This window comes from Vipera berus (genome assembly GCF_964194415.1).
Source record: "Vipera berus genome assembly, chromosome: Z".
Lineage (NCBI taxonomy): Eukaryota > Metazoa > Chordata > Lepidosauria > Squamata > Viperidae > Vipera > Vipera berus.
The window spans coordinates 127,899,864-127,920,269 of record NC_138205.1 but is presented as its reverse complement, the minus strand read 5'-3'; the positions used below and the strand labels follow the sequence as shown (position 1 = coordinate 127,920,269).

General features: G+C 41.0%; 1 protein-coding gene across 1 annotated transcript in view; it reads right to left on the bottom strand.

Annotated features, from left to right (window-relative positions):
• VILL (villin like) overlaps positions 1–20,406 on the bottom strand; it is a 69,618-nt gene that overhangs the window by 48,461 nt on the left and 751 nt on the right. The window contains exon 2 of the mRNA XM_081345610.1: positions 7,027–7,117. Within this exon, the coding sequence (XP_081201736.1) occupies positions 7,027–7,101 (75 nt within the window). The 5' untranslated portion in view covers positions 7,102–7,117. The remainder of the gene's footprint in view (positions 1–7,026; positions 7,118–20,406) is intronic.

Below are 20,406 nucleotides of genomic sequence, written 5' to 3'. Positions count from 1 at the left end.
TCTGTATCTGTATCCATTATCTACATCTCTCTCTCTAACATCTATCTCTATCTCTATACCTATCATCTCTCTCTCTCTCTCTCTCTCTCTCTCTCTCTCTCTCTAGCTATATCTATCTATCTATCATCTATCTATCTATCTATCTATCTATCTATCTATCTATCTATCTATCTATCTATCCATCTATCTATCTATCACTGTCCATTTTGAATACACAGTGGAAAGAGGAAATTTGAGAATTAACAAGGTTGATAGATACTATACGGTGCAAAGCTATTATAGATTCTGGATGTTCTGCTTCGGATACCACAGAGCCCCCTCCTCCCAGAAGGTAACAGGGAAAACAGGTCATAAAGAGGATGTGTAGCATCCCAGACAATCTGGCAGAGCCTGATAAATCAGATCAAGATCGCAACTCAGCAATAATACACCGCAGCATGAAGTGCTCTGCTCAGTAATTTGATGGAGAAAGAATCTGGAAAAAATTTGGGACTTCGTGATTATATATGCGGACAGAAGCAAGAATCTTACATGCACAAAGATGGAAAAACACTGATTTCCATAATGGAAGAATGGATGCCAAAGGTGCTGCATTGACAGAGATGGGAAAACTTTTTTTTAATTAAAGAAGGTAATTGATTAGTTTGGTTTCTACTTGAAAACCGCTTCTGGACGTTTTCCTTGAAACTGAAAAAAAAATGTAACTTTGATTTTGGTGATTAGAAATATTTTGTAATTATAGAAATGTCTTGAAACGTTGCGAAACATAAAAGGAAATGTTGACGTTGGATTGCTCTGCACCAAAGAAAGTTTTCTACAGGTTGTCCTCAAACTTACAACAGTTCATTTAGTGACCATTCAAAATTACAACAGCACTGAAAAAAGTTACTTAGGACCATTGTGACTTATAACTTGACAACTGCAGGGATTCACTTAGCAACTGTGGCAAGAACGGTTGTAAACTGGGGCACATTTATTTAACAAATGTCTCACTTAGCAATATAAAGTTCAGGCTCATTTGTAAGTCAAGGACTACCTGTACTCTTTTTTTCTTTACATCTTTCTCTTTCCTTTTCCTGTTTTTCTAACTATTATGTCTTCTATATTTTTAACATAATCAAACTTAATAAAAGTTACACAGATACGTATTCCACAGCAAAGCTTTTTCCTGCTTTTTCTTTTGTGCTACAAACTGTTGTACTTCAGCCCACATTAACATGATTCCTTCTGAATTTAGAACAGAATAGAACAGAATAGAACAGAACAGAACAGAATAGAATGGAATGGAATAGAATAAGGAATAGAATAGAATAGAATAGAATAGAATTAATGGAATGGGAACAGAACAGAACAGAACAGAACAGAACAGAACAGAACAGAACAGAATAGAATGGAATGGAATAGAATAGAACAGAATAGAACAGAACAGAACAGAATAGAATGGAATGGAATAGAATAGAATAGAATTAATGGAATGGGAACAGAACAGAACAGAACAGAACAGAACAGAACAGAACAGAACAGAATAGAATGGAATGGAATAGAATAGAACAGAATAGAACAGAACAGAACAGAATAGAATGGAATGGAATAGAATAAGGAATAGAATAGAATAGAATAGAATAGAATTAATGGAATGGGAACAGAACAGAACAGAACAGAACAGAACAGAACAGAACAGAACAGAATAGAATGGAATGGAATAGAATAGAACAGAATAGAACAGAACAGAACAGAATAGAATGGAATGGAATAGAATAGAATAGAATTAATGGAATGGGAACAGAACAGAACAGAACAGAACAGAATAGAATAGAATAGAATAGAATTAATGGAATGGGAACAGAACAGAACAGAACAGAACAGAACAGAATAGAATAGAATAGAATAGAATAGAATAGAATAGAATAGAATAGAATAGAATAGAATAGAATAGAATAGAAAACATGGAGTGGAGTGGAGTGGAGTGGAGTGGAGTGGAGTGGAATAGAATAGAATAGAATAGAATAGAATAGAATAGAATAGAATAGAATAGAAAACATGGAGTGGAGTGGAGTGGAGTGGAGTGGAGTGGAGTGGAATAGAATAGAATAGAATAGAATAGAATAGAATAGAATAGAATAGAATAGAATAGAATAGAATAGAATAGAATAGAATAGAATAGAAAACATGGAGTGGAGTGGAGTGGAGTGGAGTGGAGTGGAGTGGAATAGAATAGAATAGAATAGAATAGAATAGAATAGAATAGAATAGAATAGAATAGAATAGAATAGAATAGAATAGAATAGAATAGAATAGAATAGAAAACATGGAGTGGAGTGGAGTGGAGTGGAGTGGAGTGGAATAGAATAGAATAGAATAGAATAGAATAGAATAGAATAGAATAGAATAGAATAGAATAGAATAGAATAGAATAGAATAGAATAGAATAGAATAGAATAGAATAGAATTAATGGAATGGGAACAGAACAGAACAGAACAGAACAGAACAGAACAGAATAGAATAGAATAGAATAGAATAGAATAGAATAGAATAGAATAGAAAACATGGAGTGGAGTGGAGTGGAGTGGAGTGGAGTGGAGTGGAATAGAATAGAATAGAATAGAATAGAATAGAATAGAATAGAATAGAATAGAATAGAATAGAATAGAATAGAATAGAATAGAAAACATGGAGTGGAGTGGAGTGGAGTGGAGTGGAGTGGAGTGGAGTGGAGTGGAATAGAATAGAATAGAATAGAATAGAATAGAATAGAATAGAATAGAATAGAATAGAATAGAATAGAATAGAATAGAATAGAATTAATGGAATGGGAACAGAACAGAACAGAACAGAACAGAACAGAACAGAACAGAACAGAACAGAATAGAATAGAATAGAATAGAATAGAATAGAATAGAATAGAATAGAATAGAATAGAATAGAATAGAATAATAAAGTTGGAAGGGACCTTAATAGAATAGAATAGAATAGAATAGAATAGAATAGAATAGAATAGAATAGAATAGAATAGAATAGAATAAAATAGAATAGAATAGAATAGAATAGAATAGAATAGAATAGAATAGAATAGAATAGAATAGAATAGAATAGAATAGAATAGAATAGAATAGAATAGAATAGAATAGAATAGAATAGAAGGGATCTTGGAGGTCTTCTAGTCCAGCCCCCTGCTCAAGCAGGAGAAGCTACACCATCTCAGACAAGTGACTGTGTAGTCTCTTCTTAAAATTTGTGAGTATGGTCTGTATCTTAAGATCAGGCTTCCTTTACTTTGAGTTCTGAGGTCCAAAGTATGATTGCAGGAATTGGGTATGTCTAGTCCAGGGGTAGGGAACCTTGGCTCTTTTATGATTTGTGGACTTCAATACCCAGAATTCCTGAACCAGCCATGCTGACTCAGGAATTCTGGAAGTTGAAGTCCACAAGTCATAAAAGAGCCAAGGTTCCCTACCCCTGGTTTAGTCTTAATGAAAAGAAGGACTAGGGGGGATATGATAGCAGTGTTCCAATATTTAAGGGGCTGCCACAAAGAATAAGGGGGTCAACCTATTCTCCAAAGAACTTGAAGGCCAGACATGAAGTAATGCATAGAAACTAAACAAGGGGAGAATCAACCTAGAACTAAGGAGAAATTTCCTGACAGTTAGAACAATTAATCAGTGGAAAGGCTTGCCTCCAAGGCGCCTTCCAACTCTGTTACTCTTTTATTGCAAGAAGCAGTAGATTATTTGATCTCCATAGCTACAAAAGAGACAGGACCTTGTTTTCTTCTGATCCAGCACTTGAAGCCAAGCATTGCAAATAAAGAATACAAATCTATTCATGTTCCAAGGTAGAGTTAAACCATTAGACCTTATTGAGAATGCAAAACATAAGCGATCAGTCAGAGGAGGAGACCCAAACTCACACTACAGTGAACAAGGACCTACATTCAATTTTGCAGTTACTAAGATTGTTGGACGAGCAGGTACAGAAACAGCCAGGGAAGTGATTGAAGCCTGGGAAAGAGGCCCCTCGTCAGTCAACAGGAATGCTGATTTACCATCAGCTTATCAAATACTTAGGAGGCAAGGGCTTGGCAGTACAAGGAAACAACAGCCAAAACTTAATAGCCGGCCGACAACACCCCAATCAACATCTTTAAAAAACTATACACACCAGGCACCATACACAGATTAGCCCAAAGCACACATTCCAGTGAGAAAGAAGTTCCATGAGGATGGGCTTCAGCACAAGTCCAAAATCTCGGAAAATTAAATCTCTGGTTCTGGTGACTGACCCAGATTGGATCCTGCAACATTATCTTGAGACACAGCCTTCCTTCTTGCTGAGAATTCCTCAGTTCACCCCCATTTTTCCCCATGAAAACCTCTGGAACTTCTAAATATCCCTGGAGCTTCCGTGCCTGGCTGGCACAGTCTTATTTCAAAATTCACTGAAACCTTTTTTTTTTTTGGCTTCATTCATTAACCAGGTGAGGTTTTCTGCTTCACCTCACACAAAAGTTGTTGAACTGGATAAGCTTGTTGGTCAGAACAGCATTACATCAACTGCTTCTAGTAGGCTACAGCTTGATGGCTAAAGGTTGACAGTATCTATAATCTTTGTCTCAGAGGGTTGCTAATACTGATTTATTTTTTTATCTGCCAAGGTCAGTCTTGACCAGTTGAGGCAAGCAGCAGGCAGGCCAATCTTAATCAAGCCTAACCCTCTCTTCCATGTTTGGTTCACAACCCAACTATGCAAAGAAGAGCAACTAAGATGATTAAAGGCCTGGAGAGAGAAAATACATGAAGAACATTTGCAGGAACTGGGTACGTCTAGTCTTGAGAAAAGAAGGACCAGGGGTGACGTGATAGCAGAGTTCCAATATCTCAGGGGCTATTCTCCAAAGCGCCCGAAGGCAGGACAAGAAGCAATGGATGGAAACTCATCAAGGAGAGAAGCAACCTAGAACTGAGGAGAAACTTCCCAACAGTAAAGACAATTAACCAGTAGAAAGATTTGCTGTCAGAAATTATAGGTGTTGAAGAAGAGACTGGAGACCCATTTGTCTGAAATGGTATAGAGCAGGGGTAGGCAACCTTAGCTCTTGTATGACTCATGGACTTCAGCTCCCAGAATTCCTGAGCCAGCCATGCTGAGGGGAAAGGGAGAGTTTCCAAGCTGAGGCGTGCTGGCTCAGGAATTCTGGGAGTTGAAGTCCACGAGTCATAAAAGAGCCAAGGTTGCCTACCCCTGGACTAGACATATCCAGTTCCTGAAACCGTTTTTTATAGCTTCCAGTCTTCTAATTATCTTTGTGGGTGGTCTGTCAGATTGATCGATCATGATTTGTGAAGTACAGCTGGATGGATGCAAACACAGCAACTAATAATTTTTTTAAAATGTATTATTTATTATGAAATGTATTTGCTGCCCATTTTGTGTCAAACCACTCTGGGTGACTTACAGCATAAAAGCATTACAAAAAACATTGCAATCATCAATTGTAAACCAGCAAACAGGTGAAATAAAGCCACCATATCCTTCAGGTCTGACCTGTGCATGAACAATGAGTGTCCACTAGGAACATAGTCCCTATGGTTTATTTGGCGGAGAGCAATTTGTAAACACAGCTAATTTTAATTTATTTTTAAAAATTAAGTTTAAACCAAACCTTGGATGAAACAGGCACTGACTTTGGATCAGCAAGACTTTGGATCTGAGTCTAAAAAAAGTAGGTGCTTCGAAGTTCTTGCTGTTGTTCATTCACTAAGTTGTGTCTGACTCTTCACAACACCATGGACCACAGCATGCCAGGAACCCCCGTGCCCCACTATCTCTCTGAGTCTGTTCAGATTTGTTGTGTTGATGACACCATCTAACCATCATTTTATCCTCTGCCGTCCTCTTCTCCTTTTGCCTTCCGTCTTTCCCAATGCCATAATTAATTAAATTAAATTAAGTTACAATTAAACCTAACCACAGTGTGATGTGCAGCATGACATTTGCTAGCTGACGGCATTGTATAAAAACCAGTTGCTTTTGTTAACTACTGAAAAACTAACTTCAATGCAAGCTACAATTTTTTGTCGTTTATCTCTGCACAAATGCAATCCCCATGCCTGCTATAGTTAATCCCTTCCATACAGGTAATCCTTGACATACGACCTCAATGGAGACTGCTTATTATGGTGATATGTTGTCACGGTCATAAAGGTTCAGTTATATGACCTTTTTGTAGTGGTCATTAAGAGGGAAGCAACCTGGAACTAGGGAGAAACTTCCTTACAGTTAAAACAATTAACCAGAGGAACAACCTGCCTCCAGAAGCTGTGAATGCTCCAACACCAGAAGTTTTTAAGAAGAGATTGGACAGCCATTTCACTTGAATGGTGAGCAGGGAGTTGGACTGAGCAGGTGGTTGGACTAGATGACCTCCAAGGTACCTTACAATTCTATTATTATTATTAAGTGAATGTCCTGGTCATTAAATGAATGCTGCAGTTGATAAGCGAAAAAGTAACTTCCAGTTTTCAGCAAAACCTTCATTTAGCACAGTCATGTAACTGTTGGATACTACAAATGATCATAAATATAGCTGTCCAAAGCGAGGTCACATGACTGGGGGAGCAGATGACCACTGGAATTTTGCAACCCGGTCATAATTTCATTTTTCTGAGTAACTTGTAACTTAACCCCACTTTCTAAAAAGACCAGTTGTATGTTGGGGATTACAAGCTAAGCAATGCACTGCTGTGTCAATCAATGCAGAAGGGTTTTAAATGAAATGATAGTCCCTAAGCACGTAAAAATGCAAGTAGAAAAATAGGGACCACTACGGTGGGAAGGTAACAGCGTTCCGTGCGCCTTTGGCGTCTAGTCATGCCCGCCACATGACCACGGAGACGTCCTCGGACAAGTGCTTGCTCTTCGGCTTTGAAACGGTGATGAGCACCGGCCCCTAGAAACGACTAGCCTTTACCTTTACCTTAATGGAATAAATTTAATTTTGTGGAAAACGTCAATGATATTCTTACATTGATGGTCCATATTTGGAGACCCAGTTTCTGTTCAATCGGCGGAAGCCCCATTTCTCTTTCAAGATCTGTCATCTTTGATCAGGTTAAGCTGCAAAAACAAACAAGGGGTTAACATAAAAAAATAATCCTGTAAACTTTTTATTTTTTATGTTTTTCCCCCTTTAACTGTGGAAAGTACAACACCTCTGGCGGGAAGATCCCTGGAGGCCTAATTAATTTAGCATCTTAATTTATATCCCTCCTTTGTGTGCTCACTCAAGGCAGGTACCACTCAGAAATAGAACAAAATATAAAATAACTCCTTCTAAAATGGTGACCAATCCTATTCAAAGAGACTGGATGAAAAAGGAAATTCCTTTTTTTGTCACAGAAAAATTTGTGTGTTCAGCACAACTGCTGGACAAACGCGTTTCCTGGTACAGGAATGAAACAGGAGACAGAGAGAGAGAGAGAGAGAGAGAGAGAGAGAGAGAGAGAGAGAGAGAGAGAGAGAGAGAGAGAGAGAGAGAGAGAGAGAGAGAAATTTCCTCTTTATTTAACAAAACACAACAGGAAGATATATAAATGGGAAGCAGAAGCAGTGGTCAAATAAACATCGCCTCTAGAAGTGTTTCTCGTTCAATTTACACATGTGTGTATGTATTACATTTAAAAAATAACAGTTGATGTTTAAATTGCATCCACTGGCAGCCTACCAAAGCTGACTCATCAGCACCCTCTCCCATCATGCGTAACCTTAATGAGGACTAGCGATCTGCCTCTTTGGATCTAAATCCCTCAGGATATAAGAAACTGTCAACTTCCTATCTTTGCCCTTGACTGACCTTGTAATTGAAACTGCACAGTGTAAACCTTGGCTGTATTGGCCAGTCATCAATTGCCCCATTCCTGCCATCTTTAAAATGGAAGTTCAGATTAAAAAGTTAGGCCCTATATCAATTGTTTTTCCTGAAGTAGAACTGCATTGGGGGAAAAAAAACATTTTGATTTTCTGTCATCTATTCTTTTCTTCCGCTCCACCGTGGGAACTTTTTATTGTACATAGCAAACCTCAAAACTAAACAATTCCTACGTTTTCTCTCCGTCTTCCTGAAAATTGACATTTGCAATAAATCCTTCCAATTATACCCTTTTCTGATGTTTCAATTCAAGGGTTTCAAATATCAGGAAAGGATGCTGATGAAATTCATCTGGACATCATCACAAGATGTGCCCTCCCGTTATAGGTGTGAAAACACAGGTGGATCTCTAGCACGTAGCCTAAATCTAGAACGCTAAAGTCCTTGCATGCTGTGGGGTTTGCAAGGGGGCAGGGTGGGAAAGAGATTAAAATACAGGTACAGGTCATCCTCAACCTACGAACAAAATTGAGCCCAAAATTTCTGTGTCATAGTTCCGACAGATGAAACTCTTCAAAGAACTTCGAGGTATTGTGTACCTTAAAGAATCTTTATTAGAGAAGCATCGGCACTAACACAATTGAAGCCAAAATCTGAATTCCCCTCCCTTGAACACATAGTATCAAAGCACAATTCCCTCCTCCAATTAACAGTCATAAATCACATTCCCCAATTAGTTTGAAATGCAGGCTTCCCCTCCAGCTCTCCAGCCCACCAATTCTTTATCATCTCTTATTTCAATAACCTTTGTTCTCACACTAGGTTCAGTATTGTTATGTCTAGCTAAACTCTCATGCACATGCCTCCCCCCAGCATCATCTAACTCTAACTCTAAAAGCAAAAGCAAAAGAAGAAAATGGCTGCATCTCCATCTGTTGTCAATGCAAAAACATCCGATGTTAGCAGCGTTGACATTCTGTTGTTAAGTGAGAAATTAGAGTAAGTTGTTGTTGTTAAGTGAATCCTTGCAGTTGTTAAGTTAGTATCATGGTTGTCAAGTGAACCTGGATTCCCCATTGACTTCGCTTGTCAGAAGGTTGAAAAAGTGGATCACGTGACTTTGGGACACTGCAACCGTCATAAATACGAACCAGTTTGCCCAGTGTCTGAATTTTGATCACATGACCATGGGGATGCTGCAAAGGTCATAACTGTGAAAAGCGGCCCTAAGACACGTTTTTCAGTGCCGTTGTAACTCTGAATGGTCACTAAACAAACTGTTGTAAGCCGAGGACTAGCTGTAGTCCTCAACTTGCTAAAAAATAATGTAATATAGAAAATAAGGCAATTGCCTGTCTATTTCCAAAGCTGGAGGAGAAGATAAAAAACTGCCAACAACATTATACATATTCTGTTTTTCTGAGAAAAATGTTGCTTTTCCCTAAGCACCACGAAAAAGAAATGTTAAGTCAAGGCAGCTGGTTTTGGGAGAGGTACATTGAAAACAGGCAATTACTACCAAACAAAGGGCTAAAATAGGAACTTATTTGATGTCCCACCTCATGATTCCATTTGGCACCCAGTCTGCTCAAATAACTAACTTCTAATTATTTTTAGACAAAACTATATTTTTACAGAGACACACAGTCGTTTTCGGAATTAAAGTTCTTGGCCAAAGTGACCAAGAGTAATAATCATGTCCAGTTGAATGACTTCAGAACTTTTGTGCATCTGGGGATGAGGCCACTTGGTCTTTTCTTGATATCAAAACTATCCAGCATCCCTCACGGATCAGAACTGGTCATCTGGACAAGATCAGAAAATAGATGATCAAGAACCAGTTTGGTCTACTGGTTAAGGCAGCAGGTTGGAAAAGCAAGTGACGGTGGGTTCAAGTTGCACCTTAGACATGAAAGCCAGCTGGGTGACTTTGGGCCAATCACCAGGAGACGGTGAGTTCTAGTTCCGCCTTAGGCATGAAAGTCAGCTAGGTGACTTTGGGCCAGTCATCAGGAGGCAGTGAGTTCTAGTCCTGCCATAGGCATGAAAAAAATCAGCTAGGTGACCTTGGGCCAGTCCCTCTCTCTCAGCCCAAATCCACCTCACAGGGTTGTTGTGAGGAAAATAGAGGAAGGAAGGCTCAAAGTGTATATTCGCATGAAAGCCAGCTGGGTGACTTTGGCCCCATCACCAGGAGACAGAGAGTTCTAGTTCTGCCTTAAGCAGGAAAGCCAGCTGGGTGACTTTGGGCCACTCACCAGGAAATGGTGAGTTCTAGTCCTGCCTTAAAAAGGGACGTGGTGGCTCAGTGGGTTAGGACGCTGAGCTTGTCGACCAGAAGATCGGCAGTTTGGTGGGTCGAATCCCGAGTGCCGCGTAGCAGAGTGAGCGCCTGTTACTCGTCCCAGCTTCTGCCAACCTAGCAGTTCGAAAGCACGTAAAAATGCAAGTAGAAAAATAGAGACCACTACGGTGGGAAGGTAACAGCGTTCCGTGCGCCTTTGGCGTCTAGTCATGCCGGCCACATGACCACGGAGACGTCCTCGGACAAGCGCTGGCTCTTCGGCTTTGAAACGGAGATGAGCACCGGCCCCTAGAGTCGGAAATGACTAGCATGCATGTGCGGGGGAAACTTTACCTTTACCTTTAGTCCTGCCTTAGACATAAAAGCCACCTGGGCCAATCACTCTGTCTGAGTCCAACCTACCTCACAGGGATGTTGTGGGGAAAATAGGAGAAAGGAGGTTTATTGGATGTGTTTGCCACCTTGAGTTATTTGTAAAAATAACAATGGTGGGATATAAATTAACACATGAAGAAAACAAATAAAAAGTGCATCAGAAGAGCACCTTAGAAAGGAAATCTGATTTGGATTCTTGCAGAAAGGAGGCAAGAAGGGATAAGCTGAACCACGAGTTGACCAGATTAATTTAGAGGAAGAGGCAATAAAATTTGGTTCTGAGGCTAATCTTCAACAACCAGAGAAAAATTAAGGCTGAGCGGTTTAGGCATCAGCAGGCCCCTTCACTTATTTATCACCGATGCTTCTATTTCTCCTAACTTATTTATTTTCTCGATTTACACCCACGTCAGAAGCCATTATGATGTCAGCCTTCATTCACAAAAATAACGTTCAGTTTCCCAAACGGAGAAGACTTATTTATCTGTTAATTTACTATTCCAATGTATATAACTGCCCATCTTTTACATAAGACTCCGGGCAGCTTATCAACAATTAAAACAATTATTAAACAACCACAAACTCCCCCCTCCCACTATTTCACCACAATTTTAAAAACAAGAAAAAACTAATATCAAAAGCATGTCAAAAACCAGCAGAAAAAAGTCATAAAACTGATAGCTGAGGTAATCCGGTCTAATAGTACAGCCACTGTGCTGGTTTTGCTACGTTTCCTGGCTACTCACTGACAAAAGCAGGTTTTCAGGGTCTTAAGATATTCCTTGTCTCAAGGAGAATCATCAATTCTGTCTGGAGGAATTCATCCACACATGCTGGCTGGGGAATTCTGGGAATTCAGATCCATTCATGCTGGCTAGGCAATTCTGGGAGTTGAACTCCACGCGTACTGGGGAATTCTGGGAGTTGAAGTCCACGCATGCAGGAGAATTCTGGGAATTGAAGTCGACACATACTGGGGAATTCTGGGAGCTGAAGTTCACGCGTACTGGGGAATTCTGGGAGTTGAAGTCCACGCGTACTGGGGAATTCTGGGAGTTGAAGTCCACGCGTACTGGAGAATTCTGGGAGTTGAAGTCCATGCGTACTGGAGAATTCTGGGAGTTAAAGTCCACATGTACTGGGGAATTCTGGGAATTGAAGTCCACGCATACTGGAGAATTCTGGGAGTTGAAGTCCACCCATACTGGGGAATTCTGGGAGTTGAAGTTCACACATACTGGGGAATTCTGGGAATTGAAGTTCATGCATACTGGGGAATTCTGGGAGTTGAAGTTCATGCATACTGAGGAATTGTGGAAGTTGAAGTCCACCCATGCTGGATGGGAAATTCTGGAAATTCATGTCCACTCCTGCTGGCTCAGGAATTCTAAACGTTAAAGTCCACACATCTCTTAAATTTGTCATAAAACAAAACATCAGTCCTTCTCTTTTCTGGATAGGAAAACACTGGATTCTCTTAAAAAGGCCAAAGAGGTTGGTTTGGCAAAGTTGAAAGCTATGCTTTTCCCAATAGCTTGGAATTATCCCAGGGATGTGGAAGGACCAGCTCAAACAACAGCGCACTAATTTTGATACTGACAGGTGCTGGTTCTTACCTATAAAGCCCTACATGGCTTTGTTGTTGTTGTTGTTAGTTACGAAGTCGTGTCCGACCCATCGCGACCCTATGGACAATGTTCCTCCAGGCCTTCCTGTCCTCTACCATCTTCTGGAGTCCATTTAAGCTCACGCCTACTGCTTCAGTGACTCCATCCAGCCACCTCATTCTCTGTCGTCCCCTTCTTCTATTGCCCTCAACCTTTCCCAGCATTAGGCTCTTCTCCAGTGAGTCCTTCCTTCTCATTAGGTGGCCAAAGTATTTGAGTTTTAGCTTCAGGATCTGGCCTTCTAAAGAGCAGTCAGGGTTGATCTCCTCTAGGACTGACCGGTTTGATCGCCTTGCAGTTCAAGGGACTCGCAGGAGTCTTCTCCAGCACCATAGTTCAAAGGCTTCAATTCTTTGGCGCTCAGCCTTTCTTATGGTCCAGCTTTCACTGCCATACATTGCAACTGGGAAGACCATAGCCTTGACTATACGCACTTTTGTTGACAGGGTGATGTCTCTGCTTTTTAGTGTGCTGTCTAGATTTGCCATGGCTTTCCTCCCAAGGAGCAAGCGTCTTTTAATTTCTTGGCTGCAGTCCCCATCTGCAGTGATCTTGGAGCCTAGGAAAATAAAATCTGTCACTACCTCCATTTCTTCCCCATCTATTTGCCAGGAATTGAGAGGGCCGGATGCCATGATCTTGGTTTTCTTAATGTTTAGTTTCAACCCAAGTTTTGCACTCTCCTTCTTCACTCGCAACAAGAGGCTCTTTAGTTCCTCTACATGGCTTAGGTCCGGGATATTTGCAGGCCCGTCTGCTCCCAGGAATGACTGCCCATCGCCCAGTGCGCTCACACAGGGAGGGCCTCCTCAGGGTGCCGTCGGCCAGACAATGTCGACTGGCAACCCCCAGGGGGAGGGCCTTCTCTGTGGGAGCACCAGCCCTGTGGAATCAACTCCCCTTGGAGCTCCGGATGGCCCCGGATCTCCGTTCCTTTCGTCGTGACCTTAAAACATGGCTTTTTCAACAGGCCGACCTGGACTGATGGAAGGGAGGTTTTCTTAATTTTGTTTTATTGTGTTTTTAATTGGACTATTTATGGGATAATTTGATTTAATACCTTTTAATGTTTGGATTTTGTGTTTTTATCGTTGTTAGCCGCCCTGAGTCCTTTGGGAGATAGGGCGGCATACAAATCCCATAAATAATAAATAAATAAATAAATAAATAAATAAATAAATAAATAAATAAATAAATAAATAAATAAATAAATAAATAAATAAATAAATAAATAAATAAATAAATAAATAAATCAATCAATCAATCTCCAAGCTGGGGAATTCTGGGAATTGATCCACACCTCTTCGAGGTGCTTCAAGGAAACACTGGTCTACAAGGTCAAAATTCAAACCAACAATGATTTTCAGAATAGGATTGCAGCTTTTGTATCAGAGGTCTGGGTGTGCCTTTTTTAATTTAACTGTAACATTAACAATAACAGAGTTGGAAGGGAGCCTGGAGGTCATCTAGTCCACTCTGCTGCTTTCAGAAAAATGGTTGTCCAATCACCTCTTAAAAACCTCCAATGAGGTTTAGCAAGGAAGAGGGGGTCAAGCTATTCTCCAAAGCACCGGATGGGAATTCTTTCAGAGAGAAACAATCTAGAACTAAGGAGAAATTTCATGACTGTTAGAACAATTAACCAGTGGAACTCCTTGCCTCCAGAAGCTGTGAATGCTCCAACACTGGAGGTTTTTAAGAAGAGACTGGGTCCTCGTCTCCTCCCTAAATGAGAAGTTTAAACAGAAAAACACAATCTACCTTTTTTGGGGGGGAAATTTTGTGTGAAAATTCTTTTTTTTTAATGTTTAATGTTTTTTTCCTGCTATTGTATTCTAAGTCTGCATGGATCTGTTTTAACTGTCAGCTCTTTTGATAGGCAACTGCATAGGAAGTGGCAGCTATAAATACCACATTGGGATAATAATATCAAGAGTAATAATAGTTAAACACTGGCACCACATCCGCGTATCGAGGCAGGAAATAAATAGGAATCCAAGTGGAGGGCCTACAATATGTTCGCCATAATTAAAAGCTCTCCAAAATTCACCCCCCCAAAAAAACAAACACACACCTCTACAAGAAATGTAAGGCACGGGGTGTGGCTGAAAGGAAAAGAAAAGGTGATTATTGTGGCTTTGCTGGAATGCCAACCTCTTGAGGAAAACTTCGCCTTGAGACACAAAACTGGTTTTTTGCTTCATTGGTTCCAGACATTCACCTTTCTCTCTTTTTCAGGCAGGAACCAGAAAACTCCAAATCAGGGGAGGGACAGAAATAGTCAAAATGGCAGGCGAGTTTAATGAAAAGAAGGACCAGGAGAGATATGATGGAAATATTCCAGTATTTGGGGGGCTGCCACAAAGAAGGGGGGGGTCAACCTATTCAGCACCAGGAGAAGAAGCAACGGATGGAAACTAATCAAGGAGAGAAGCAACCTAGAACTAAGGAGAAACTTCCTGACAGTGAGGACAATTAACCAATGGAACAACCTGCCTCCAGAAGCGGTGAATGCTCCAACACTGGAAGTTTTTAAGAAGAGACTGGCCAGCCATTTGTCTAAAATGGTATAGGGTTTCCTGACTGAGCAGGGGGTTGGACTAGAAGGCCTCTAAGGTCCCTTCCAACTCTGTTATTCTGTTACTCGTGTTATTTGGTTTTTTTATGCACATCACACATGATGTGCATCACGTATCAAAAATGTGAAGAGCATTGATCACTTCGGTGTGGCTGCTAACTTGCCTTTTTTAACCACTTCCTATGATCATAGCGAAACCGTGCCCACCCCATTGCCGGCAATGGCAAAAAGGTCACGATACGTCATGAGTCATGACATGTCACGTGACGTTGCGAGTTTGACACCCGTGGTGTAGAGGTCTCTTAAGAAAGTTTGTTGTAGGAAGCCAGTTTGGTATAGTGGTTAAAGGGCTGGTCTAGAAACCAGGAGATAGTGAGTTCTAGTCCTGCCTCTGGCATGAAAATTGGCTAGGTGACTTTGGGCCAATCACCAAGAGATTCTGAGTTCTAGTCCCGCCTTCGGCATGAAAGCCAGCTGGGTGATTTTGGGCCAATCATCAGGTGACAGTGAGTTCTAGTCCCGCCTTAAGCACAAAGGTTGGGCCAGTCTCTTAGCCCAACCCACCTCACAGGGTTGTTGTTGTGTGGAAAATAAGAAGAGGAAGGAGCATTAGATATGTTCACCATCTTGAGTTATTTCTTAAAAAAAAAGGCAGGATAAAACAAACAAACCCAGGTCTATATCATTTCCCCAAATGTAATCTTTAGGGACGAAGGGATATCACAAATTGGAGCTGCAACGATATGATTTATTCTCTGCTTTTATTTGGCCTCTCTGTTTAGCATTTGCAACTTTTAAAAAAATAATATAACAGTGCTGGCAAATAAGTGGCTGAATACCTTTTCTTTTATGCTGAATCACTTGATCTCTCACTGCAAAAATAAATACTGCAGAGGTTACCACACTGCAGTGATTGAAAGGCCCTCCATTAATAAATAACTTGTCTATGTAACTCCAAATGTTCTCAGAATTCATCAAGGGCCTGTCAAGTTTTTGGATGAGGAACAATCCTTCAAAATTATGAATTCAAAGTACAAATAAGGAAAAGGGAGATATACACCTTGGTGGAGCAGTGGGCTAATGCCTCCTTAAGTAACACCAGCTGCCTGCAATTAGTGCAGGTTTGAGTCCCACCAGGCTCAAGGTTGACTCAGCCTTCCATCCTTCCGAGGTAGGTAAAATGAGGACCCAGATTGTTGGGGGCAATTAAGCTGACTTTGTAATAATGCCGCTTGGGGTGTGTGTGAAAGCCCTAATAAGCAGGCATATACATAGAATGAAGGCTACTGCTAAGCTTGTAAGCCGCCCTGAGTCTTCGGAGAAGGGCGGGATATAAATGGAATTAAAAAAAATAAAAATACACCTTTGACCGACACACGTGATGGAAAATCTGTGATGTAGGGTTAGAAAGCCTTAGTAGTTAAAGATCAGAAGCAAAATTTGAATCAGGAATGGGACTATAGACTTTTCTTTACCCAGAAGTGTTGGACTACAGAACCTATAAGCTCTTGCCCACATGACGTGATGTAAACTGTAGTTGAAGTCATCTGAAGAAGGATAGTTTAGAAAGAAGATACGTAATTTTAAATGCTGTGTTTCTCAGCTCTGGAAAGTTTTAAGATGGGTGGACTTCAACTCCCAGAATCCTCCAGCCAGCCATGTTGAGATCTGTCCTGAGCTTTCTCAGCTTTGGCAGGTTTAAGATGAGTGGCTGGCTGAGGAATTCTGGGAGTTGAAGTCCACCCATGTTAAGCCTGCCAAAGTAGAGAAACACTGGATTAAAGGATCCTTCCTGGTGGGCATCTTTCAGTTCTTGAGGACCCGTAACTAGGAAACTTTACTGAAAGTTTCTAGCAAGGCCTGTTCCTGGAGTTAAGACCAGGAAACCGGGAGCAATCTTTTTTGACCAAGCAAGAAAAATTCAGCTGGGTCTGGCCAGCACCAGCCAAAAAGGGCCAGATCAGCCACTGCAAATAATTTCCCTCTGGCAGAATAATACCAAAGCCAGATTTCACTCCTGAGAATCTGGGCCTCTGCTTGTTAGATGTGATGGAAATGCTGGTTAAGAGTTGTCACAAGCTAATTCCATAAAAATGGTGCACCACAACAGCCCCTCATTTCATCCCTATTCCTGCTTCAACGTCGGTCAGAAACAAAAACAATCCTGTGGGATTTTAGCATTACAAAAAAAAAGATGTTGAGACTTTGAGAAAAGTGCAGAGAAGAGCAACTAAGGTGATTAAAGGCCTGGAGACTAAAACAAATGAAGAACAGCTGCAGGACTTGGGTTTGGCTAGTCTGGAGCAAAGAAGGACTTAGGGTGACACGATAGTGGTCTTCCAGTATTTCAGAGGCTGCCACAAAGAGGAGGGGTCAATTTATTTTCCAAAACACCAAATGGCATAACAAGAAACTAAATTGGATGGAAACGAATCAAGTAGAGAAGCAACTAGGAAAGAAGGATAAACTTCCTAACAGTGGGGACAATTAACCAGTGGAACTGCATGCCATCAGAAGTGGTGGGTGTGCTCCATCACTGGAGGTTTTTAAGAAGAGACTGGACAACCATTTGTCTGGAATGGTATAGTTTCTCTTGCTTGAACGGAGGGGTGGACTAGAAGACCTCCAAGGTCCCTTCAAGCTCTATTCTGATTTATTGGACCAGAAAAGGTGGTGTCTTTGGTGTGAGGCATTGCTTACAAAGACGTGAAGAACCAGAGAGAGAGAGAGAAAGAGAAGGAGAAGGCTGCAGTGAGCAGTTTCATTCACCAAGGATGAAAGTCGGGGACTATCGGAGGGCTGCAGAGAAAGACTTCTGCAGGAAGACCACAAAGATTGTAGAAGACTCTGCCGGGAAAATGGCGACCTTAGAGATGGTTACATCGCTGAAATATTGACATACGCTACAAGAGCCTGATGGAGGATCAGATTAGAAGCAAGATATATGAAACAGGAGACGTCCCAAAAGAAAAAGATACTATAAGGCCTAATACACTTTGGATATTCCCACTGTAGGAAGCAGAGGATTTGAGGTATTGGGAATACTGTGCGATAGATAGCTGGGGCCCCTGAGTTATTTTACAACAAGCAAAGATGGGACAGGAATGAAAAATTAAGGTCCTTCCTTCTGGAGGGCAACTCTTAGGCTGCTGATCAGCTGAATCTCAGGAGTGGAGCAAGATGTGAAGACGAAACAATGGAAGCCACCATAGAAGACCATCTGGTTTGCAGGGCCAGAGTTTTCCCAGGCTTGATTTACGGCTCCTTCTAAATTGTGGGACGACAGAGAACGAGGTGGCTGGATGGAGTCCCTGAAGCAGGAGGCGTGAGCTTAAATGGAGTCCAGAAGATGGTAGAGGACAGGAAGGCCTGGAGGAACGTTGTCCATGGGGTCGCGATGGGTCGGACATGACTTCGCAGCTAACAACAACAAAGTGTGGGAAGTCAGGCCCTCCCCCAAGAGAAAGAAATATTTTTGGGAATATTAAAAGGCAGAATATATTTCCCCAAAGGAATAATGGAGAAGATTTTTTAAAAGGCAGAAACCTCTCCCACCCACCCACCCCCGCTGGTCCTCAGTCAGACAACTCAACAGAAACCAGCTTTAGAAATGCAGATGTAATAATCCATTCAGGAAGGTTGTAGCCTTCCAGCTAAAAACTGAAGAGATTAGGAAGACAAAGACCCTTAAAATCTACATACTCCACCCAAACTCTGACATAATAGGATTAACCCACGAATGCCAAAGGGGCACACTCACTCAGGTCAAGTACATGACACAGGAAATACAAAGCCTCAAACAGGAACAGGAAACAACCTCAAGAGCCCCCGGAGGTAAAAAAACAAAACCCCACCACTCTGCTCCATTGTGGTCCGTTTTTTCCAGAACCGTCTGGCTCTCCTCTCCAATAAACTACAACCTTCTTTCTAAAGCAGTCTCCATGTTGTTTATTCCCGGCTTGGACTGTACCCTGATGAAGATTTTTCTTTCAACAAAACACATGCAAAAATATTCAACTAACCAAAAATATACCCTGGATCCTGATATGAGTCACACAAAGTTTCATCAGGGAATTTTCTGGTGATCAAAAAAAAAAAAGCAGAAGGCTTAGTTTACCAAGAGGTGCTCAGCTCAGCTCTGCCCCAAAGACATGATGGGAAAAATCAGCTCCATTTGCCTTCAGTCAATATTATCTTTAACAAAAAGAGCTTTCCCTTTGTTAACAATAAATACACCTGACTTCCTTTTTTTTTAGCATAAAGCAGCTGTAGATCTCAGCTAGTGCTAGCTTAAATAGCAGTCTTCCAATATTTGAGGGGCTGCCACAAAAACAAGAGGGCCAACCTCTTCGCCAAAGCCCCTGAAGGCAGGACAAGAAGCAATGAATGGAAACTAATCAAGGAGAGAAGCAACCTGGAATTAAGGAGAAATTTCCTGACAGTTAGGACAATTAACCAGTGGAACTGCTTGTCATCAGAATTTGTTTGTGGGTGCTCCATCACTGGAGTTTTTTAAGAAGAGACTGGACAGATGTTTGTCTGAAATGGTATAGGGTTTCCTGCCTGAGCAGGGGTTTGGACTAGATGACCTCCAAGGTCCCTTCCAAGTCTGTTATGATGATGATGATGATGATAAAGTTGGATGGGACCTTGGAGGCCATCCAGTCCAACCCCCTGCTCAGGCAGGAAACCCTGTACCATTTCAGACAAATGGCTGTCCAGTTTCTTCTTCAAAGCTTCCACTGTTGGAGCATTCACCGCTTCTGGAGGCAGGTTGTTCCACTGGTTAATTGTCCTCACCGTCAGGAAGTTTCTCCTTAGTTCTAGGTTGCTTCTCTCCTTGATTTTTGATTCTGTTTAATCAAGTACAGCTGTTCTGATGCTTTCCATATTTCCCAGCCACTGCTTACAATTTTCAATAATTTTGGGATCTCAGTGCCCCTTGGGGGTGCTGGACTGGGGAAAACTGATTCAGGAAATCACAAAGGTAAACTTGAGACTTTTCCTTATGAGGCTGATTTGCCTCTCAAGTGTTAATGTGATTTGTAAGGGAGAAACAGCTGCATCAAAAAAGCTGGTTGTAGATCTGCTAGAATTGCAGTTCTGCACTTAAACGATTTTCTGTGATTGGAAGATCCAAGAAAACTCAGCTGTAATACCCCGTTGGTCAATTAAGGAATAACAACAAAATTGAAACGAAGAACCATTCCTTCTCCTTTACATCTGAGATAAATAATCTTGCAGAACCTAAATCAAACTGAGCTCCTGCCACAAGTCAAAATGAGTCATTTGCATTGAATGAGACAAGAATAAGGTGAAAGTCAGAGAAATTTTTACTGTATTCACCAGCAAAAAGCCCAATCTAGATTGTATCTATGCTGGGTTGGAAAAGCACCCCACCTCAAACCTTGTAAAAAACATTCCCCAAATACCAAAAAAGAAAAGCAAAAAGAAAGAAAAAGGAAGGAAGGAGGGAGGGAAGAAAGAAAGAAAGAAAGAAAGAAAGAAAGAAAGAAAGAAAGAAAGAAAGAAAGAAAGAAAGAAAGAAAGAAAGAAAGAAAGAAAGAAAGAAAGAAAGAAAGAAAGAAAGAAAGAAAGAAAAGAGAAAGAAAA